This window comes from Caloenas nicobarica, chromosome 2 (genome assembly GCF_036013445.1).
Source record: "Caloenas nicobarica isolate bCalNic1 chromosome 2, bCalNic1.hap1, whole genome shotgun sequence".
NCBI classification, from domain to species: Eukaryota; Metazoa; Chordata; class Aves; order Columbiformes; family Columbidae; genus Caloenas; species Caloenas nicobarica.
This window is the reverse complement of record NC_088246.1, coordinates 158136180-158160842: the sequence shown is the minus strand read 5'-3', so window position 1 is coordinate 158160842 and position 24663 is coordinate 158136180. Positions and strand designations below refer to the sequence as shown.

Here is a 24663-nt window from a genome sequence, read left to right as displayed (position 1 = left end):
ATACAACTCGGTAAGATATACATCATACCTTGTCGTTCTAATTTATTGAAGGAACGGTACAACTTTCATCAGTTTGCTATAAATCTGATACCCTTACTCATCAGTGGAAACCGAAGAGAATTTGAAAGAAAGAAAAAAAAATCACGCCATCCAAGGTTTATACAATTGTAATTCAAAAATAGTAGAAGTGTCATCAAGGAATGTATTTGGCTAAAGACAGATTATATTTAACTGTTTTTACGGTTGCATAATCGAAAGCATCTGACAGATCTCAAAGCAATGCTCTACAATGTTTGAGATTTTTCCAGGTTTTAGCCCTGCCTGTCCAAGTAGGATACTGTAGATCTCTTCCTCTTGTATTAAAGATAATCCAATCCACTTAACTGCTAATACTTGTTTGCTGGGCTCATGTAGTGTCTATTACTTTTATAATATCAACATGTACATTCCAAACACATTCCACCTGACAATTACACCATGATAAACCTCAAGTTCTGATGGTTACTAAAGTATATTTTTCATTGTCTGTAAACTGAACGATGCTAAAATTGTGCTTACAAGTACAATTTACAGCTCCCAGTATTTCTACTAAAATAAAATACAAGGAGGAGAAACAAGATCATTTTGAAGTCTCCTTGCAACCATCTCCCTTTTCTAAAGTTGTCCAATTGAATATGTATTTCCTCACAAACAGAAGGAGACAAGATTTCTCTTCCCTTCAAAGCAAACCAAATACCACAGGATAGTCTAAGACAGAAAACTGCAATTTTCAATTACTGCAGACATACTACGTTGACTGTCGACCAGCAAAACAGCATCAGATCTTCACCTACAATAAGGTGTTTTGTGACAAAATTATGTTCTGAACCGGTGAAGCCTGACTTCTCAAGCCTCTCATGCAACTAATATTGGCTTCCAAGTGTGAGTTTCCAGTGAAGCTCCTTCTCAACACTGCATAAAAATAAATCTTCTCTCTATATATTCTTCACTATCTGCTGCAAGTGTGAATTTATGATGCTGTCCCTTCTCTAGCCAGAGAGACTATGTAGTCCTTCTTCCTTATCTTGGTGCCTCTTAATGAAACTGGGAGAAAGTTAATTACTGTAGAAGACATTTGAAATGTTATTTCTAACTGAATAACTTTAATTTGTAAGACTTGGAAGCCTGATTATCCAAGTGCTGTCTCCAAAGACCATCTATCCAGCAGCATTGCTGCAGCGACCTGCTGAGGCCTAGTGACTGGATCCTCTCCTTCCTCTTTGTTACTGCTCTCATCCAAGCTTAAAGTACCTTTTTTTAAAACATATTGTAATTAAATTGAAGCCCTCATATAATTAAGATATTTTAAAAGCTATGACTAATTCCACAAGTTACCATTAATAACTACAATATAGCATTCAATATTTCAAAAATATTCACTGCTAATGCGTTTTTCTTCCTGTTATGGAATTCTTAAAAGATCCTCTCTGACCTGTCCTTTTCTCAAGTTTTCACCTGTGTAATCAGTGAAGGAAAAAAATCTTAAATGCTGTCAAATACTAATCCTCTTTAATTATATTGTGGTAACTCAACCACCTAGTTTAAGGTGCTGTACAATCACCTATGTAAAATTAAAACAATCACACAAAATGAATACTAATTTTGTTAAATAAGTCCTTTTTTTTAAATCCTCAAATATTTTAAAATTCATGTTACTGCTTTTTGTAGTACTACAACACCTCCATATAAGTTTTTTCCAACAGGTCTTAATTAAATTTAATAGCAAAGCCATGAAGAAAACCAAAATATTTTTTGTACCTAAAAAGCATTTTACTAAGTGTAATGAGTACGAATGAAAAGTAATCCTAACATCTCTTAAATAGTGAACTTATCTACTAATGTCAACATGACAAGGATTCCAAAAACGTTTTTTTTAATGAGTGCACCATGTGATATACTTGTGTTTTTTCCATCATTACACATGAATTGCCTTAGTCTTATTCCTGTTTACTGAGGTTTCAGACAAAATTTCTGTAACAAAAAAAATAAATATATACTGTAGACTTACAATTAAAACTGTCTTTGCTATCAGGGCACTTCTGAATATTTTAACTTTTCACATTTTAACAGGTAACAAAAAAGGAAAACATGTATCTAAACCTGAATAACTAGATCTGGAAAACTGCGTAAAGTGATCTCTTCCAGTAATATGAACATAAAAATTAAGCAGGAAACCACATGGCAGGGATTTTCAGTTAAAAGATAGATTAGCTTGTTTATGCTAATGCTTTTGAGTCTTTATTTGCACAGAATTATAATCTCCAATAAGATCGCACATACCAGGTGTTCGTAAGCAACAACAATTGTGAAATACTAGCCATTTTTACTATCTCCAGAAATCAAACTGCTGTGGATTAATTTGATTTATAAGTCAGAGCATGAAATACAAACAGCTACTAGCATTAAAATAGAGAGAATTGCATCTTGAAAAGCTACAGTAACAGGCACTGTTTTGCATATAATGCATATTTATACATCCTGGAAATGCATGATTGCTGACAAACTTAACAATGTAAATTTAAAACACTGAACATCACAAACAAAATGTTAGCAATTAACTTTCAAATACCAATAGCAACACCTTCATAAGCCAATTACAAATCCGCACACTCAGCTTTTAATGAAAATCCTCCTCTTATAAACAGTAATGTTGTAATCTTTTCTATGACTACTAAGCACAGGTTCAGAATGCACCTGAAATTCGAGTTCCTAGTGGAAAATGGTCTTGCCAAGAACTACACGCTAGGAATCAGCTTCTCTCAGAACTGAGATGCCCCTGGTGTGGCACAAAATTAGGGATTTAGAGATTTGAAGGATTTTAGGAAACCAATTTAGTTGTATTATTTAGGCATCGCTGAACAATGGCCACTGCTGGATTTCAAACTGTGGTGTGCTTTTTAAGTCCCCTTTTCAAACTGACATCCCGTTACTTAGTTCTTCAGTAACTACCATAACCTATGAAACGCAAATTTCCTCAAACCTCTCAAAACCATAGTCTTCCCTACTTTAAAGAAATTTTACATCTTGAATCAGTCACTGTCAAAACAAACAGTAAAGAATAAAGCCTTGCTGCATGGCATTTGCAATGCTGCGTTTTTAACACGCTTCGGGATTACCAGATGAGCAGTTCTCTTTATGCTTTTAGATAAATAATTTAAAATAAAGTTGCAGCATGTACTTCTCACTTCCCAATGCATTAACCAATAAACACAGAGTGAACTAGATGCACTGAATAAACATAGGTATAGTAAGGAGAATTTGCCAGTTGTCTCAATTCAGATTAGCTTGACTGGATGGCTCTAAGGTTTAACAGGCAATTTACAGGTATTTGGATGTATCACATTTTAGTATAACTTGACATGGTAGCAATTATTGTTGGATATCCAAGAGCAACTGAGAAACACTGTGTTTAAACCAATGGCACAATGGTTGTTACAGAGAGAAATCTAGAGCATTAATAACTGCAGAAACCAGAAAGCATTCCAGAAAACTGCAGGCGACCCCAGCAATTACCTTAAGTCCTAATATTTCCCCTTTTATATCAGTGTTTAGATTAATTTCTCCTGCAATGGAGTGAAGGTGAGATCACCAAGACTGAACACCTAAGCCAGCTTTTAAACTGCAAAATCTAATTAAACACAGAAGGGCTACATTACTACATGAATGATGGACACAGGCACATAGTTATACAAATTATTCTTTTTATAGTTGAGACTGTTGATCTCTGTTCTAGGTAAAAACAAAGAAGATAAAGGTGTTTTGTTTTTTTCTAGGAAAAGAAGTATCCAGTTTTAAATGCTAGCAGACAAGCCTAAAGAAGTTATTTGGAACTTCTGAGTGCCATGAAGCAGACAGATGGGGTCGTCCACATTTCTTCTTGTGCTACAGTAACTGCGTTAGCCATTCTCTCTTGATAGTCAACTCAAAAGCACAGAGTAAACCTTTAATGCTGTTGGAGAGGTAACGAACCCAGCCCCCTTCCTTGGCAACCTTGTCACATAATCTGAATTTTAATAAGAAACCTCGTTCTCTGGCGTGTTAACTCTCCGCAGCATCTGTCACTGCTATGAATGGTTGATCATAAGTACCTCTGTAGTCATCTCAGTGCTATTAAGCAGATGGCAGCGCTAAATCCGAATGATGTAGTACATCTCCCTGGTGGACTCAGCTTCCATACACTACCATTATTCTACAATTCCTCCGTGATAAATCTTATGTATTCTAGAGAACATTAAAGAGTGAACTGACAGTGCCAATTGATTTATTAGCATCCATTTCCCTTTGCCCTATTATTGTCTTCACAAACACTTGTGCGGATCATGTACGGAAGCCACTAAGGGACAAAAGCACTTTTGCTCAATTTGAAACATATTTCAGAGGCTTAAAGTGAATAGAGTTTTTCTTCATGCTGAAAATGTTTAAACTGATCTACAAAATTAAATGAAGAACGAAATGCTCCTGCTTCCTCCACAATATTCTCCTCTGCACCAGCCACCAGGAGCGTGGGGTTTCACACTTGAAGTCACGTTCTACTATAAGATCCCAAAGAGGTATTTAGCATACAACTGCACATGTTAAATGACTACATATGTATATAGAAGACATTTTGAAGGAACTACTGAAAATCTGCCCTGCATGACAGAGTAACATTGAGCCTCGCCTTGCTGCTCTCCTTCCCAAGGCGCTGAGTATTGACCATGAATGATCAGAGCCTTTGACCATGTTCATTACGCTCTATAAAGGTAAAAATGTCTTGGCTGCTTTAAGTATGCCAGCCTTTGATTTTCAGAAACTCAGACATTTTTTTAAAATTAATTTTAGATTGCCTTTTTTTTTAATAACAATAATGAACAGTCGAGTCGATTAACCATCCCAGTTTATACCAGTAAAAATATCATCTAACAATCCCCTGCAGAAAACTATACATATAATTTTGTTATCTCTCTTCTAAAAATCAGTTAAGATACCTACTCAAGTTCCATACAGCTCCAAGGGATATTTTTCAAGTATTTTGACCATAAAAAATTCTGTTAAAAATATCCTGAAGCACTATTTGGGGCTTTATTGCACGAACAAACAACTGTGGGTAAGATGATATTTTAAAGGGGAACTACTTTTTATAGGATTACAGGGCATTAAGATAGATGAGAACTTGTAAAAAACTCTGATCTTTCTCTTCTTATTAGTGCTGTGACAGGTTTTAACTGAAGCTTCAGATTGTGAAGCACGAGCAAGGACACAGTCTCACAGTGTCAAATAAAATGCCATTAAACTTTTAAACACCCATGATTTGGTAGCAGTGAGCAGTTAGGTTATAGAAAGGAAGAACTGTTTGCAGAGACACACAAAGTCTCAGCTACATTAACGCACACAAAAATACACAACATGCTGTTCTTCAAAAGTGAACGCATCATCCATCCTAGGACATCTCAGATTTGGCCATTTCTGGGAAATACACTAGAAACGTCAAAAAAGACCAATACAGGAGAGTCATGCTGTGCTGTACTGAATGGTCAAATTTGGAGAATTTCCATCTTCAGAGGAATTGCTAAAATAAGCAAAAACTTTAAAAAACAAATGAGTTTTTCAACTGTCTCCACTGTATCACACATGCATATTGTACACACAATGTTCACTTGAAGATTAACCAGGTTTTACAAGGTGCAGGAAGAGGGTTCATATACTGAAGAACTACTAAAAATAATTTAATCAGCAAACCCATCTTTTCAGTTTACTAGATATTTATCAAATTTCCTCTTCAATATACATTATCATTAATATCACCATCTTCTAGAGAAATTAATATCAGAACACTTACCAGAAATGCTATTGTTTTTTAAGATTATTACTGAATAATCTGCTGGGAAGAGAAACAAACATCTAAACAATCTAAATTTCTATAAAATCTGAGTCCCAGTACACCACGATCTAGATTCCCCAAAATATCTGTAATTATTTTAAAGATTACTACTACTTTCAACTTACAAAAGAAAAAAGTTATTTACACACGCTAGTCACTAAGTGATGCATTTTAAACACGTGAATGCCCTCAATGCGCAAATGTATTTTCTTTCCGTGCTTTATAAGGGCAAAGTATCAAGAATGATGTAAGGCTAACCTATGAAAACAATACACTTTTCCCTAATTTCCTTCACAGTAAGGACATTGTAATGCACCTAAATATGATGAGTCTCTCTTAGTGGTTACAGAACGACATTTTGCAATATGGGGTACCATTTGATATTCAGATTAAAGATAGGAATGCTGTTCTAGGTAGCTCAGATGGCTGTTTATAGTTATTACTTCTTGCCTGCCAATACAATCCTAAAAATCTTTTTTGCCAAGCCAGAAAATGAGTGTTGATACCCTGTGAGAAACATGCAAGTGAATAATTTCTTGTTGTCTTTTACCATGCAGCACTTACTAAAATTAAAAAAATGAAGTAATCATTCAGAAGATAATGAATTCAACAAAATCTAACCATACCTCTATTGTGAATTTATAGGTAAAATACAAAGCAGAGCAATCATTTTATGAAGTATCTCCTTCCAGACTGCGCTAAGCATCTGTACAAATAATATCTAAGGATATTATAGATATTCTTATCTATTAGTGCTTTGCAAGAGCAATTTTTTGGGAGATTTACTTTTTGCTAATTTTAGTTCAAAGGAAAAATATCTTGGTGAAGACCTCAACATGGAAAAAAAATCTAATCCAAGTAATGTTTAGTTTTGACTCAGGCAAATGACTTTGTAACGAAGTCCAAATGTTTGTGTGCAATAAACCCATTTACCAACACTAGAAGCAGTAAAATAGAACAGAATTACCAACATAAAAGTTGAGAACTATTTTGGTAATCTTATTTTTGGAAAAAAGTCGATTACTAGCAGCTGCTCTCTAAATGTAACATCCTACAAAGTCTCCTATTTGGAAGGTCCTACACTGCTGGTTTCTAAAGTCAGATTATTTTTATCAGTTTTCAGTAGCTTACAAGACTCTGCAGGAGCCAAGTATAAGACACAAAGGTATTTTCATTCTGTGAGTTCTCAACCATAATGACATTTGAACTTTTCACTAAGCTTTTTCACATTGACTAAATTGTCAGACACAGGAAAATATTCATTTATACCACAAAATTTAAGCTGGGTGTGTCAACGCTACAGCAAAGCAGATGTCAGGTGCAAACAGCTTTGTTCTCAACTTTGCTGTGAACCATTCTGTACTATTTTAGGTAAGGACACATGCTAAAAACATCTTAAATATTCAAAAGGTGAAACAGTCTAATCAGTATCTATTTATCAACATCACAATATCCACCATTATCTCCTTTTCCTATTGTCATCTTTTTCCCAGAGGGCAAGGTTTGAAGCTCTAATCACCCCAAACAACCAAAGCAGTCACACAGAAATAGAGCTTTTGGGTTTATTTCACCATTTTCTCAACATTCTTGTTTTGACCATTTGAAGTTTACTGCCATAAAACTTTCAAGAAATTCTCAATGACATTACAAAATCTACTGCTGCTCAAATTATGAATGTTTGGTCTAAGAGAAAAAGAGAATAAATTAAAGCTCAGTAAAAGGTGCACAGAAGGTCCTTTCCAGACATGCACATTAAAAGTTCCTAATAGTGGGATGATCGGCCAAGCTGCTAAATAATGTATCATATTTGCCCTTAAGTTCAAATACCAACTAACACAAGCAGTTTGTACTTCGTGGCATTTTTCCCCATCATTGGAACACATTAGTATTCCTTCTAATTCATGGAATTTTCAAAGAGCGATGCCTTTGAAGAAAGCAAAGTTTTGAGAAAATAAATCAGAAGTGCTTAAAAATCCTGTTGGGAATGAAGTGGAGGAAGGACTGGAAATGGCAAAAGCTTCAAATTTGTCACAAAAAGAATTCCACAAAGGAGTAAACCAAACTAAACCATGTGCTTTTTTTTTTTTTTTTTTACAGCCAAATAAAAGTAAACCACTGGAATACAACCATGATTTAGTAGTAAGAAAATGCAACCAACTGTGTTTCAGATGATTTAATACCTTTTATAACATTTTTTCCTCCTTTCTCCTCCCTGTCCCTACCCTGTGAAGTGAATCTGAATTAAATTTTCCTGAACTTTTGAAAACCTACGGATTTATGATTTGGCATTAACTAAAACTCTTTGTTTCAAGTTCTCATTTCTGTTTCTTTTCAATCACTCAGTAACTTTACTTTTTTACTTATGTGACAGAGGCAACACTAGAAGTTATTTGTAATAAGCCTCTTATAACACTTTTGCTGTTTAAATTGAAAAAATGTTTAAGTAAAACTAACTTTCCAGCTGTAGAATATTGAAAAATGCAAATACAGTGGATCTGGAGACTTACCTTTGTGCTTGAGTGCTATAGCTGTTATCATAGGAATCGTAGCTTTGTTCATCATAAGCAGTTCCATAACCATCATCATAGTCCTGAAGTGACATGAAAGAAAGGTAATATTAACCATACGCACACTCCACAAACAAAGGAGTAACCTGGTTCTAAAGATTAAAGACAATACATATATGACATACATACAACTTTAAAAAAATTGTAATGATAGTAACAGAGACTACTTCCATTTAAGAGGCCACACACATCTAAGACTATAATCACTTTAATGGTATTTCGAACTATTGGCAATGTGGTTCCAAAAAGATTTTTTTTTTAGTTAACACTGGCTTGTGCAGAGACAGAACAAATGCTTCATATCTCTGCATACTTGAATTTGAGATAAGTGAGCTACTGATCTTCAAGAGAGCTCTGAGAAGCATCGCAGGAATCAAACCATCTGAAAAATATTGTGCAACCGACTTATGTAGCTGATTTATTTCTGGACAAGAAATTCAATATTCTATGTAGAATATGGATGAGAAAAAAATTCCCTACAGAAAAGACTTTTAAGAATGATGGGTTTGCTTCTTTGAACGCTTGCTGTATACTCTTCAACTTATGGGTGTTTAGCATCCTTTAAGAAGCTAAAAGTAAGGATTTCTTACTCTTCCCACGTTATCCATACTGGTGAAGTATACACTGAAGTAAGACTATTCCCAAAACAGCGCTGGATTTGAATATCAAGTTCAACAAACCACTAACTCCAGCTACAAGCCATACAGAAGTGGAAGATAAAAAGTTTTGCTGTGTTTTCCCAGAGAAGGATGAACCATGGAAATCCAAAGAACTGCCACCAATTTATTGTTTCATTCCATAATAAATTTAACTGAGCTAAATGCATGAGAAGTAGAAACGGCATTTCCACTGTACTGATTCCTAGGAAATTCTAATATCCAAATTAAATCCAAATATGCCAAAGACGTCAATGGATGTGCCTAGGAGTATCTTGTCCAGCTTTGCCAGATGAGAATGACCTAATGAGAAGACACTTTGAAGATACAGGGACCCAGAGAAATGAAAAAATCAGGCATCACCTTATATATGGTGTTTTTTGCAGAAGTGTGTATCAAACCCTGACAACATAAGGATAAAGTCTCATGAAAGAACCAACTCCTTCCCAGGAAAAGGAACCTTTAAGAATCTTTCAGCCATGACAGAAAACAAAACCAACCAGCAGTATCAACTAGGTGGGGATGACAAATGATGGATTGTCCAACTCTAGTAGAAAACACCTCCAATGAATGGAATCCGACAGCTTTCTAGATGTTGCAAAGAAAGCTTTCTACAGCAGAAACCAGCGACATCCTCAAAACGACTGACAGGAAACTCAATTTGCTAAGAGGGTTTTGAGCATCTTTCCAGTTATTTGAAATTGCTTATATGGAAAATCAGGCAATCTGCACACCAATGCCACCCCACCACCGCTAGATTAGTGAACGTGATTGTTTCCCAGCAACGATTAGTAGAAGGTTGTATATTTCCCAGTGCAAATGAGTGACCATCTCTTTACAGGTCTGGAAGAAAGAACAAGGATTTTTCCAATTGTCTGTTGCAAAGAGATCCATGGATAAATAGCCCCACTTGAAAAGGAAATGCATTGTTTTCTCTTGCAGTAATTCACTGTATTGAAACTAAAAATTAGAATAGTCTTAGCATCTTCTTTGCCCATCTGATATGCATACGGATTTTTCTCAATAAGCCACACACTAAACCCACAAAACCATTGCCTCCTGGCAGTTATTATGAACAAGCACTTTATTACTTATCGATGCAATACACAGACATCTGTTAACAATACGGGCATTGATCAACAGCAGATGCTGTCTGAGCCAACTTGTTTGCTCTGTTCCAGAACATTTACATGACGTTTGGCCTCAGAAACTCCCAACTCTGAACCAGCCAACCCTATGAGGGATCCCGAACTTCAAACCATGCGTGCCCCACAACGGTGACAAACCAAAGCAGAGGATTAAAATTCACCTTTTAATGTATCAGGAGAGCTTTGCCACTAAGGAATCACTGGAGGATTCTTAAGCAAGCAGTCCTATTCTTCATAATAAACTATTTTACTAAAAAAAATATCATGAAAGGAAATGGGAAAACAGACTACTGAAAAGTTATGGCATATCTATGACTTCTCAAAGACGAAGAAACAAAGTAAATTTGAAATAGGAATTCCCTCAACAAGATGGCCAGCAGAACAAAAGGAAAATGTTGGGGAAGTCCATACTATAGACTTAAGTGTTTCTAGTATTTGCATTTCTCTTCTAGAGAAATTTTGCCCAGAATTCATTACCTTTCACCATTTTGTCTTCATAAATTAACTACTGTAGAAATTAAGTCCTGCATTATTATATCATTGAAGGCAGCTCTTACAAGCTTTGAATGGAAAGATATCTGGTTTGTAGTTTATACACGAGACTCTTGTCACTTACTATTAAAAAGATCAACGTGTGCTGCCGCAATTACTATCATCTGCTTAAACAGATCCATTCTTCCTTTTTATTACTGTATTTACATTTATAAAACCAAAAATTAACATTAAAACCAAGACAAACTTCATGTGCAACATGCTGCAATAAAAAGAATATGTTTAAAGAGCTGCTCTCAACGGCTCGTGCTGTTAAGAGATAAGAGATTCAAATTCCAAAACATCCGTTTACTGTCCACTTATTCCCTTGAAGTAGCAATTAGGCAGGGGCAGCTGAAGTATGTCAGACCCAATTCAGGGAAAGCTCTGAACACAGTATTTTCTTAGTCATACAGTATTTGAAAATCTTCTCTTTCAGAGGGTTACAAATAAGGCTGGTCAAGGCAGAATGTTTTATATTTCAGATGAAATCCACACTGAGTACCTTCTTTCTGAAACACAGACCTCTTGTGGCTTCAATAAATATTTTAACTTTATTTTATATCTAGGTGAGATATCCTTGGCCATCTGACATGATTCAGCACTATAAAAATACCATGCTAACTTAAATCAAAATAAGTATAATTTTTACACACAATGAAAACAGACAAGACAAAACTTAAATATGCAAAAATATCTTGTAGTAAAGTACATCGCAGAGTCACTGACAACCATTGCTATATAGATTTATTTCTGTATAACAAAGGAGGAATTACACCTTCATAAGAATATTTTAAATGTATTTTTCCTGCTGATTTTTCAGCATGTTTCAGGTATTCATAAAAACATTCATTTTTGTATTTAAAGCCATTATTATTTACATGGATGACAGCATTTGCATTCCTACTATGTACCAAATACAATAAAATAGACTTGCCTCTTTACACCAATTAAATAAATCTATAGATAGCTCTTCCTAAAGGTACTCTGTAATTGGAAAGAGATTGCTTGCGAAGCTTATTTCCTCTCCCACTCTAAAAAACAAAAGCCCAAACAAGATCATATTTTCATCCCATGAATGGGAGCATTTTGTTTCCGTTATTCATTATTCTACTTTTCAGGATAATCCAGAAAACTAATTCTCATCAGATTTAGTCTGATCAAAAGGAGGCAAGCGTGCTGTGCTTACGACAAAAATGTAGAAGAACAAAAAGAGCTGAAAATTCGAAAATCCTCTTAAACTAGAGAGAGTTTTCACGTAACACTTGGAGTATCAACCAGGAAGGTATAAAGAGCGATTGTCCTGACTGCTGCTAATTTCAGTCTTCAGCATCTTTCCCCAAAGTAGCAGAACTGCTAGAATTACACAACCAATCTGAAAAGCATGAGATTATTCTGTAAAAATCTCAAAACTTATTAATAAAACTCCAGCCTGTAAGGCAGATCTACATTACATTTCCTCCTCAAGAGCTTCTGCAGTTGTCTCAATGAAGTGCCCGCAGTTGATACGAATCCAAAGGGCAGCACTAGTAACAGTCATTGTTCTGTGCAAAGTGCAGAAATTTTTCAGGAAAAGAACCAAAGGCAACGTGCAAATATGCACCCTTCAAATATATTAAATGGTAACTGACTATCACAGGTCAAAAAATGATAAAAGCAATAAAAGTGATCCTTGCCAAAACCTCCGCACTACCCAAACATAAGTCATGCTAAGCCTGGCTCAGTGTTTCTTTCCATACTCTAAACATTCTCTTGTTCAAAGGGAATAAGAAATGGTGGCTTTAAATGATAATCTACTGGCAGTGGCAGACTAGTGTTTGGGCCACCTTTTGGGGAAATTAATGTTTTACAGAGAACAAGACAGAGAAACAGGAAGAAAGAGGGAAAAAGTTCATTTTAACAAAAAGGCCATCTGCAGTGCTAAAAAAAAATCATGAAACCAATAAGAAATCAATTTTCCAGCTCTCCCCAACTAAGGAAATCCATACAAGCAAAAAAAAAAAAAAAGGCTGTTATCACTATAACTAAAAAGTGGTTGTTTCTTTTCCTCATCATTCTCCGAAATTAATAGTTGCACCAGTACTTCACCACAGAATACTGCAGGAATGCCTTCCTTTTAGCTAAAAACCATCACATTGAAAAAAATTGTTTGCGCAGAGATTAACTCGAAGGAGAAAGAACAAATGACAACATCAGTGCGGTGCAATGAAGAGTTTTTCCTTGGCGAATTAGAATTGTAAAGGGAAGGAACTGCCATTTTGTTACGTGGAAATAACATCTCCCCGTCATTTAATCAACAGACAATACGAGGCAATCAAAACCATTATGGGCAGCTACTACCATCTAAAGTCTGAGCAATAACATTAAGGACATTAGCAGCAAACATGCACAGACTGTAAGCTCTTATTTTGTAGATTTTCATCTGGTTTAATCTAAAAGGAGCCCAGTGCATATTCAACCAGAACGAATAAGATATTCCTGGCATGAGAGATGTACTGGTAGATTGTCTTTAATGTACCTCAAAAAAAAATTTAAAGAGAAGAGTTGCTAATGAATATAGGCAGTAACATTTAAACCAAGCTACTGTCAGCCCCCAAAAATTCTGGTTTTCTATGTACAACAGCAGGGAGCAGTCTCCGAATCAGGAGGACGACTCATGTTTGTTCAATAATACCAAGTCAGAAAATAGTCCGCTTAAATGGTCAGCTTAAACTAAAATACTTTGAGAATAAAGTATTTTACATGCACATTATAGGTGAACTTTCAACTCAGAGACAGGCAGGTGGAAAAGCTTTTCAGCCTTTCCTACAAAACGTTCCACTGTTTCTACAACCAAAGTTAACCGAGTTATTGAGAAAATAAGATTTTCCATGCTTTCTCCACTTCATCTTGAAAACCCCAGAAAAGGCAAATGTAGAAGATTCAAAATGAATTTGACTTCAATTTAAACTTTTTTTTACATTTATTTCTTCTTGCTTGTACTATTTCACATGAAAAATAACATTATAATCGACAAAAAAGCCAAGGAATAATGGTTTGATGTTATGAACATGCTTTCCAAAGTCTTACCTGAATTCACCCTGACTTTCAGAATAGTCTTAGCACTTCCAAAAAGCTAGAACTCAATAAATAGCTTGCTTAATACAAAGGTGTATTAGCTAAGTGGAAACCACAACATTATCCACAGAGGGGACCAGAGACGGAGTGGACAAAACATCATTTCTCTAGTTCTTGGAGAATGAAGCCACCTCAAGCCCTTTTCCAGGGATCAAAACAAAAAGCTTCACACTCAAAACTAAGCAAATAAAAACATCTGAAATTAATGTTGCATGTTATTAGGAAACTATCAACATTCAGGAGATGAATGTAAATTAAAACATGGTATCACTCTTGCAAAACAACATTAAAGTTATACGTGAACTCTGTTCAGGGAGAACTTAAATTCTTTTGAAAGTCTTACATCATCTAGACTACTCCTTACTTTACCTAATATTTTGCCACATCTACTTCAAGAAACATTTATTTCCAAGTAAAAAGCTTCCTTTTTTATATAGTATACAATGTTTTTCCTCTTTTTTCCTAGAGACCACCTTAATCCTAATTTTCATTTTTGCAAAATCTGAATTAAATATGATCTCAATGAGGAGAGAGGGAATTCAAGCTCAGTGCTGGAGATCAAAACAGAATTTGTATCAGCTTTCTAGGAAGGTGCACTAAATAATAGGCTATAGATTATTCAGCTGAATGGGCTCTCACTTGTAAATAGTAAGACTTGGCATTCATTCTTTTCACTAATGGATACACACATGCATATCTTGTAATAATCACTGGATCATGACATGGATTTCTGTCCAGCCAAATATTATTTGTGAACAAACTTGCTTAAGTGTTCCCACCAATTTCTAAGGCTTTCTTGCAAAATTGAAAGGAGAGAAACCTCCGCTCCTGACACTGCATGTGCGAGGATGGGCAGTGTCCTGGTGGTCAGCACAGCATCTCCAGGGAGAACTGAGGGAATGTCAACATCTTCAACAGGAATTGGAACCAAGGGCCTGCCACTACTGGAGAAACATTGAGCTATCAATTAATACATAGCGCATCATATTGTTCCACTGTACTGGGCGCTGGTGAGGCCATACCTTGAATCCCGTGCTCAGTTTTGGGCCCCTCACCACAAGAAAGACCTTGTGGTGCTGGAGAGAGTTCAGAGAAGGGCAATAAAGCTGGTGAAGGGTCTGGAGCACAAGTGTGATGAGGAGCAGCTGAGGGACCCGGAGGGTTCAGCCTGGAGAACAGGAGGCTGAGAGGAGACCTGATCGCTGTCTGCAACTGCCTGAAAGGAGCTTGGAGCATGGAGGGGGTTGGTCTCTTCTCCCAAGTAACAAGTGATAGAACAAGAGGAAATGGCCTCAAGTTGCGCCAGGGGAGGTTCAGATTGAATATTAGGAAAAATTCACAGAAAGGGTTGTCAGGCATTGGAACAGGCTGCCCAGGGAAGCGGTGGAGTCACCATCCCTGGAGGTGCCAAAAAGACATAGATGAGGTTCTTAGGGACATGGTTTAGTGCCAGAGTCAGGTTATGGCTGGACTTGATCTTAAGGGTCTCTTCCAACCAAAATGATTCTATCATTATCTGCTCATTGTTTTAGGTGAGATCTTGTTAGCCAGTGTGTTACGGTAATATTTTTTGGGTCCTCCCCATTTCTCATTGGAAACAGTATGAGCATAGTCTCATACTATTGCAGTACTTACATTTGTAATATAGTATATGTAGTGTGAGTAGTCTCATAGCATAGACTTAATATGAGAATCACAGGCTTAAGTCTTAATTCAGTCTGAAGCACTGTTTTGTCCACCAGCAAAAGCAATTATTTCTGGAAACACCCAGAAACGCATGCTTCAGGAACTATAAACTTTAAAAACTTAGCAATCCCTAAGCTTTAGGATTTTCCAGAATCAGGCAGTAACTAAGTGTAGATTTTAAAGAGTAGATATTACAGTTTGTTATCAGCATCTTTTTTGCTTTCAAATGTTCTGTGCATCCTTCTAAGTAGTCTGTATCTAAGTTAAAAAAACTTGGCATGTAATTGGAAATAGTTCATAATATTCTTTTTCAAGTTACTTGACATTAGAAAGGCTCCCTAGGTCTCTTACTGGTAGACATTCCATCTTAATTCAACTTCTTATTACAGAAAGCAATCTCATTGAAACATTCTAATTGAAGCATTAACTGCTAGAAATTATACATGTGGTCACGGCATTAGAAAGACCTGTCACTGAGGTAACCCTTGTCTGGACACAAGAAAACATCAACAAAATTGCCAGAAACAGAACAAAACTCTGACACAACTTTCCCCCACCACAGACTAGGGAGGAACATTTAGATCTGATCACTGCTTTCCTAAGTAGTGTTGAAGTCTTGGACACAACTTGCTAGATTGCCAAGTTTTATTTTTCAGTGCAGACACTGCACACTGCCACAGCAACAGGTTTTAAATATGTGTTTAAAGTCCAATTTTTAATGCCTAAAAAAAAAAAATCGGATTGTCAGCTCGGATAAATCTCACTTTGCATTTAACACATTTAAGCAGCCAAAACAGGACTTGACGTGGCATCAAAAATATTCATATGAAGTACAGAATTGAAATATTTACAAAATATTTGCAAAATATTTACCTTTGACATGAAAACAGCAGGAAATAAAAAACTAACCTTAAAAAAGCTTCAGCCAAATTGTTATATTACTAATTTAGAAAAAGCCTCAAAGTTTTGAAGCTTGTAAGACGATGACAGCAGGAAAAGGCAGAGCAGCAACTGTTACTAGACAGAACATAATCGTTCAGCCCCAGTTACTAACAACCTGTGTTTTACTGAACATTGGCTAAGGAATTGACATGTAAAACGTACTGAAATACTAGCATACTGTTATTAGCACCCTGCTTATTGATAATTATAAAAAAGCTTAAAATCTCCAGCTAGTAGTTACATGCAATTTCTATTTCTTATCTTAATGGAATAAACTGCTGACTTAAAAATACATGAAGATATTTTTATCTGTTGCACAGTTTTGTTTGATGAGTAAAGTTTTCAAATAATAAGAGAGTGATGTCCCTGAAACTATATTTAAATGCTTCCATAAATCTAGCAACCATCTAGTATGATTTCCCTTATCCAAATATTATAAAAATAATCCTGGGCATGCTTCACATGTCATACCAGGCTTTCTCCTGACCTCAGTGGCTGAGGACATAAAACTGCGAGCCATGTTGGTCTTCAGAGAAAGTTTATCACACCAAGCAGAGCAGTGAGGTTAGAACAGTGATTATAACGCCAGCTGGCTGCAGAGGCCTGAATTCTTGCTATCGCCTAAGCTGATGCTACAGCTATTAAAAAAAGTGTTCACAGAAAATGATAAGGAAGTGCCATTTAGTGGCTTCAAAACCTTCATCATGGTACTAACAATATGGCGAGGTCCCAGGAGGAATGGGTTCTGGTGCTGAGAGAGATACGTAAGCGAGAATAACAGCAGTGGGGTGGGAAAAGTAGTTATAATGAACTGGAAAAAGGTGCAGAGACTGCTGCTAGTCCCATATGTCGTGTAACTTCAGCAGAGGAGGCCACATGAAGCTTCCAGAGCCAGTGTTACAAACTTCCCAGAAAGCTGACAGACTATGAGCAAGAAATTTTTTACAAGGAGGGTGGTGAAACCCTGGCCCAGGTTGCCCAGAGAGGTGGTGGATGCCCCATCCCTGGAGACATCCCAGGCCAGGCTGGACGGGGCTCTGAGCAACCTGAGCTGGTGCAGATGTCCCTGCTCATGGCAGGGCTTGGACTGGATGAGCTTTGAAGGTCCCTTCCAACCCAAACCATTCTACGATTCTGTGCTGGATGCCGTCTACCTCTGCACAGAGCTTTCTGTAGCGGGCAAGCTCCAGACAACTTCCCTAAGGGCTCCACGCACTGGACAGCAACAATCATCCAGGTTTGTTAATCTTGAGCCCTTGTTAAAATACATCTAAATTCAAGTGAATTATTTTTTGCCTGCAGCTTGATTTTTTCCCCTGTGTGAGACACCGGCTCCAGAATGAACCCTTCCAAATTTTCAGAACGAAGTAGGCATTCTGCTTCCCATTTTGACATAATATTTAAAAAAAGAAATTCTTAATCAAGAAGGAGGAGAGATATTAGGATAGGCAGGAGGTAGAGCTGAGTAAATTCCTCGTAATGTTAGAGATTCATTGATCAAGGACTGCAGAAAAAAGTTCGTAAAGCAAGTAAAAGAAAACGTTTGTGTTTCTGACTCGATGGCCTCATTTCACTTAGTAGCACACCACAGAGGAAAAGGGCAAGCACTTGATGTACTGAAAGCCCTGCATCATCTTTAAGATATTTGCAGAGTTATAGCAGGCAAGTCATTGATGTCTTCCATCCAGTATATAGTTTTCTTCTTTCTGAACTTGCATAGTTTTGTATTATTTTAATGAGTACAAAGCAGAGGCTTGTAAGCCTGAGGGAATGAAAATCTTCATGAATCCTTGCAGACTTTCCAGTCCTCAATGGAAAAGTTCTAAAGGCTGCTCTGTAACCTCCCAGGATATCCCAGTCTCCGAGGCTCTGAAACTATTTTCTGCTTAAAATAACTGCTTATGATACCCACAATCTCACTGATGTTCTCACTCTACAGACACTTCTCAGCTGAAAGATATTCAAGTTAGCAAACCAGCACTTAATACTAGAAACATTCTAATTGAAGCGTTAACGGCTAGAAATTATACATGTGGTCACAGCATCAGAAACTGGAGCAATAAGAGCAATTAGTAAGGAAAGAGACAAATACTGGTAATGACTCCTACCATGTTACGTTAACCTGTAAAACATACAGTTAAGGCACTTTGACAACTGGGCAGGTAAAAAAAAATTACTATGCATTAAGTTTAACACAACACAAAATAGACTAGCAGTTCATCACCTACAAAAACTTTATTCTAATGACTCTCCATTTTAACAAAGGAGTCACATAAAATATGGTCATTTTAAAATGGACCACCTAGCATTGCTGTGTCAATTACAGCTTTAAATATATCTATATATCTTTATATATATGTCTTTAAATATATCTACCCCAGTTAAGATACCTTGTTTGGAAGATAAATGATCCAGTTCTAGAGGACATTCTTTTTAGAAGTTACTTAGCACAGCGCTATTTTCTAATTATTGTCTCTCAGAAGTGAAGCATACATCAGGATACTAACAGCTGTTATTTCCGTGCCACTCCTATATACTCATGCTTTAACCAGCAGATATATATAAATATGAAGTTACTCAAGGAGGCTTATTTTGGATCACATCACCATGCATTCCACAATGTATGCCATGGAAACAGGCTGTTTAATGAGAACCAATTCCTTTGAAAACATTGTGAAATAACTACCTATTTGCATCACCCATCTTGAAAAGACAGGTCAGGGGACATTTAAGTACATTGTTCATGTACTAGTTCTCCTAACATTAATAAACTACATTAACTTCTTCTGAGTTGTTCAGGTATGTGTCTATAGTACTGACATTAAACTTCTATCTGCATAAAGCTATAAGTGTTGTAAAGAAAATTAGGTTTCTGATCAGTAGCAAAATGGTTGAGATTTGATTTAGAAGGATTGGGGGGGTTGAAAGAAGAGATGAAGAAAAAGGGGAAAGGGACCTGGGCGTCCTGGCGGACAGCAGGGTGACCATGAGCCAGCACTGGGCCCTTGTGGCCAAGAAGGCCAATGGCATCCTGGGAGGGATTAGAAGGGGGGTGGTCAGTAGATCGAGAGAGGTTCTCCTCCCCCTCTACTCTGCCCTGGTGAGACCTCATCTGGAATATTGTGTCCAGTTCTGGGACCCTCAGTTCCAGAAGGACAGGGAACTGCTGGAGAGAGTCCAGCACAGGGCAACAAAGATGCTGAAGGGAGTGGAGCATCTCCCTTATGAGGAAAGGCTGAGGGAGCTGGGGCTCTTTAGCTTGGAGAAGAGGAGACTGAGGGGTGACCTCAGGAATGTTTATAAATATGGAAAGGGTGAGTGTCAGGAGGATGGAGCCAGGCTCTTCTCGGTGACAGCCAATGGTAAGATAAAGGACAATGGGTACAAACTGGAACACAGGAGGTTCCACTTAAATTTGAGAAGAAACTTCTTCTCAGTGAGGGTAACAGAGCCCTGGACCAGGCTGCCCAGGGAGGTTGTGGAGTCGTCTTCTCTGCAGACATTCCAAACCGCCTGGACACCTTCCTGTGTAACCTCATCTGGGTGTTCCTGCCCTGGCAGGGGGATTGGACTAGATGATCTTTTGAGGTCCCTTCCAATCCCTAACATTCTGTGATTCCGTGAAGATAAGTGGAAGAAAGGTTGAGAGAAAAGCAAAAAGTGTCTAAATAGCAAAACCATTTCTGGAGCTCAGGAATTCCTTTTTTGCTAGTCTGAACAACAGAGGCAAAGTTCAGACAGACTTGACTGTAAAGAAGGCATGATAAAAGCTTCAGGAGATATAAAACATTAAAAGCATTGTCCTTGAAAATGTTATTTTCCATAAGACTAAATCCATTTTTATGATAGTTTTGATTTAATAAACTTTTTTCTTCATCTCACTGCTTTGTAAGTTCTGTTTAAATTAAATTTACCCTATCAATTCATAACTTTATAATTTTCAGTCATGTACAATAGAAAGTATTTAGGTTCTTTTTTAATTTTTAATACAATAAAATCAAGATAAATATGTATGGCTTATTGAGATACAGTGTACATTGTTAAAATTTTAGTATCATTTCTTAGTGTTTCATAAAAATATTTTAGTTGTCTAATCATTGAACATTTATATGGCCACAAAGGCTTAAGAAGAGTATTATTCTCAGTTTTATTTGAGAATTAAAAATCTACTGACAATGTGATTTTTTAGATTTTTGTAAAGCAGAAGCTTAATATAATACATTTAAGAGGTATGTAACTATTTTGCGAAATGCACTGTAAATGTCTTTATGGTGCTATATATAACATGAAGTTTTATACGAAAACAGTTCAAGTCTGAAAAGGTGACGAGACGACCAGGTCTGCCACAGATTCTGGGTTCAAGACTTAATTGCTAACTGAAGAGATTCAACTGCGTTTGAAAGTGATAGTTTAGGTCACCCCTCCAAAATTAAATGCTTTATTCATGGCCAAGAGCTCAACTTACATATTCACCGTAAGTCTCCTGCGCCGGAGGTGGCGGAAGGGGCCGGTAGCCCGCGGGTGGTGGAACTCCTCTTGCTCTGGGTGCCAGGAGTCCACGGCTCCGACTGACTGGTCCTCGACTGGGAGGGACTCCTCGGGGTGCTGGTGCCCCTCTGGGGACTCCTGCCGCGGGCGGGGGGACCCCTCCACGGCCCCTGCGAACACATGGATCGCTTACCATTAAATACTGCACCCACCGCCACCCAACAGCTCCCTCCCCCACATCACGACAACTTTGCTTTGCTACAGCCAGGAAAAAAGAAAAAGTCTAAAAGAGGTTTATAGTTCGTCATTTTTTTTTATATGCTTTAATTCAATTACACGCATTATGCAATAAATGCAGAAAGATACGAACTAGACATAATTCAGTAATTAACTTCTCACTGGCTTGAGCCATTCTTTCATACACAGACACACAAATCCATTTGCTAGAATCAGTCAGCTTCACTAGAATTTAACTTATAGTATGTGAAATCACAATCGCAGAATAACAGGTTAATTTGAAGCTGTCAGGCTATATCGTACTCAAACCCTGCACAGAGGAACCAGTTGAAATTCCCTTGTGATCCTGTGTAAACAACTAAATGCAATCCAAAGATCACACCGCACGTAAAAGATTGAGCAGGGCAGAAAAATGACATTTTCTTCTGGTTCTAAAGAAGAAATTTTCAGCTGTTGCAGAAAACATTCAGATATGTAACAAATGTGCAGGATGATTATAGGATATAACCTAATGTTCTATATGTATTTAAGAACGAGAAATAACGGTGTATTTATTTTTGAAGTTCTGAAAGAAGGACAAGCATTAATTTGCATTCCATTACTTTGGACACTTAACATATGGATGAAAAAATCTGAGACCTAAACAGGAACAATCAAAAATATTTTATCCATTTAGACATGGCATTCCCCCCATCTCCCTATAGTAAAGGGAGAGAATTAGAGGTACAATCTGTGAGAAATTTGCATCTTTTATCCTCTTTTAAAACGAATGTCTAAAACATTGCTAACAGACACCTCCTTTTTAAAGGAGATCATTTCACCCTATGGACTATAATAGAGTTTAAATGACTGCTCTATAGGCACATAGACTTGTTCTGAGGAAGTCACACTCTTATTGTACATTGTAACAGATATGTAGAAGAAAACAAACAAGCACAAGCTCTACACTACTTTTCTACCTATCAAACCATGATCTAATTAATCTGAAGAGCAGTAATAAGAGTGTAAATACTCTGTCCTGATCTCAGGAGAAATTTCCAACTCAAACAATATTCTAAAGTACGATCCAGATTTGGCCTTAAGAGTTCCTGTCCCATTTGAAATAAGTCAATTTCTCATTGGTAAGCATATCAGAAAAAAATACAATCATTTTAGCGCAAATAATCAATATTTGAAAAACTGCATTGCTAATGAAGAATGCAGAAGCAAAGACTTGATACAACCAGGATAGACTTTATTCGTTTTAATTACTGATCAAAACACAGTCACAAAGCATTTTAAATAAGCCTAGAAAGTAAGTGATTTAAAACTGTGCTTATTACTTGGTTTTGGCTAATCTGTAGAATGCCTCCTCAGGACAGGGTACCAGCTGCTTATTTGACTTCATTGTGGTGGGGGCAGGGGTGAGCAGTGAAGTTCCCAGACACAGCCTGCTGAAGTAATATAAAGAAATAGCAAATGTGATACTTTCCAAGTGAAGCCAAAAGAAGGGAAATGAACCTACTGGCATAGACGATAGTCAATACCAAGTGGAGAAAAAAAAAAAAAAGTCAGTAGAAAGACTCAAGAATCACTAGCCATAATCTTCATGGCATCCTTCAGACAGGGTGCAAGTGAAAGCAGCAGGGACTGGGACATGCTGAAAAACAAAACAAAAAAACCCCAAAACATTTGAAGGGAAAAAGTACAGTTTTTAGAGCGATCATAAATTTATTCTTGAAAAGTAATTAAAGTAATTAGAACACCAGACCCACATGAGGTCTTTTCTGCATTTCAAAAACAGTTAATAGGACTGGAGCGTTGATAGGTGGGAAATCATACTTCTCCTATATTAGGGGACCAATTACATGCTTTTAAGAGTTGCTGCAGGAAGAATAAACAATCTGAGATGTATAGTTCTGTATTACACCATTCAGATGGTTACTGCACCTGGCTGGAGGAGACTAGAAAGGTGCAGAGATTGGAAACCCAGTAACAGGAGAGTTCAATTACCACCATCCAGATATGAATTCTATCAGGGTATGACGCTAAGAGGAAATTTTTAGAAACCAGAAGTTGTTATTTCATTAAGAAGTTATCAAGGAACTAAGGAAGTTTGATTGACACGAACAATGAACAGAGACTGACTCAAAATATTGAGGAACCACTCGATTAGGAACCTTTGCAAAAACAACAGATCGGCTCTGCTATTGCTTAATTTGAAAAAAAGGCAGCTATAAAAATTATGTTTAAAAAGAGTTAAAAGAGTAAAGTGTAAATATATCATACGGGAAGACATTTAAAGAAATCCCATGGGAAGTCAAGGCAAATACACAACAATTGTCAAAAAAAGAAGTCTGAGAAAGGGCAAAAGGAGCACAGCAAGGCTCGTACAGCAGGGTTAAGGAGAGGTATTAAAAGAGTTATGTGGAAAGCTGAACCATCTCTAACCTCAAAGGAAAAATGCTAATAAAACAAATGTAAAATACTCAGAAAAGCAGGTCAGAGATAATGTAAAGAATTTGTAAAAAGTCAAAAAAAAAAAACTCCTTCAAACATTCTGGCAAGTTTCTTGACTCCAGAGAGAGGCCAAATCACCAGTGAAGAACAGTATGATATATACACATATGTATACATGAAGTTTTTTGTTACACAATCAAGCATGGACAAGATTTTCATGGTAGAGCTTCTCCTCATGGGGAATGCATTGGATGGTGCCACCAACTGTCTTAGAGACAAATTACAGAACAAAGGAAGCAAATAAAAGTAATTGTGCTGTTTTTCTATAAACTACATCAAGAGTTCAGCTGCTTAGGTCTTTAGCCTGTAGCTGAATCCCAACCTGAATGTTAAGGAAAGGAAAATAGCAAACAAAAATTCAAGGCAGCAAACTATAAGAGGAAACACTTGGGAGTTAATACACACACACAGATATACATAAATTTATATATTCTAACATCATACAAAGTAATAGGTTCTGTGCTATCACTACCCATAGCACATCTATAATTAATACTGGCCCAGTGGTTAGGACTGTAAAAAAACAATACTATTTCAGAAAATATAAGAACACCAAAAACTTTTATTACCCAACTGTGTATATTCACAGTCCTGCCTCCTGACCTGGAAAGAACATAAAAGAACTGAAGTACATCAGAAACTATGTAAAAGATGACCGACAGTATAGAACAGCTTACGTATAAGGAACAATTAAGGACATTAAGGCACTTCATATTACAAATGACAACTGAGGTTTATATGATAGAACCCAATGGAAACCAAGGAATGGAAAAGGCTGAGGGGGGAACTCATCACAATCCACACCTTCCTCAAGCTGGGCAGAGGAAGATGACCTGATCTCCTCTCTCTGGTGCCCAGTGATAGGACACAAGGAAATGAATGAAACTGCATCG

The 24663-nt window shown here is 36.9% G+C and overlaps 1 protein-coding gene across 3 annotated transcripts in view; it reads right to left on the bottom strand.

Annotated features, from left to right (window-relative positions):
- The window catches only part of KHDRBS3 (KH RNA binding domain containing, signal transduction associated 3), a 93353-nt gene that overhangs the window by 13235 nt on the left and 55455 nt on the right, over window positions 1-24663 (bottom strand). For 2 of the 3 annotated variants that reach the window (XR_010605790.1, XM_065628883.1), the window contains exons 6-8: window positions 22594-22704; window positions 21012-21204; window positions 8407-8489 (exon numbers count right to left, since the gene is read on the bottom strand). Coding sequence is in view for 2 of the 3 variants with exons in the window: in XM_065628883.1 (XP_065484955.1) it covers window positions 8407-8489; window positions 21012-21204; window positions 22594-22704 (387 nt within the window). In the remaining variant the exon portion in view is untranslated. The remainder of the gene's footprint in view (window positions 1-8406; window positions 8490-21011; window positions 21205-22593; window positions 22705-24663) is intronic. The other variant, XM_065628884.1, reaches the window with a different exon arrangement.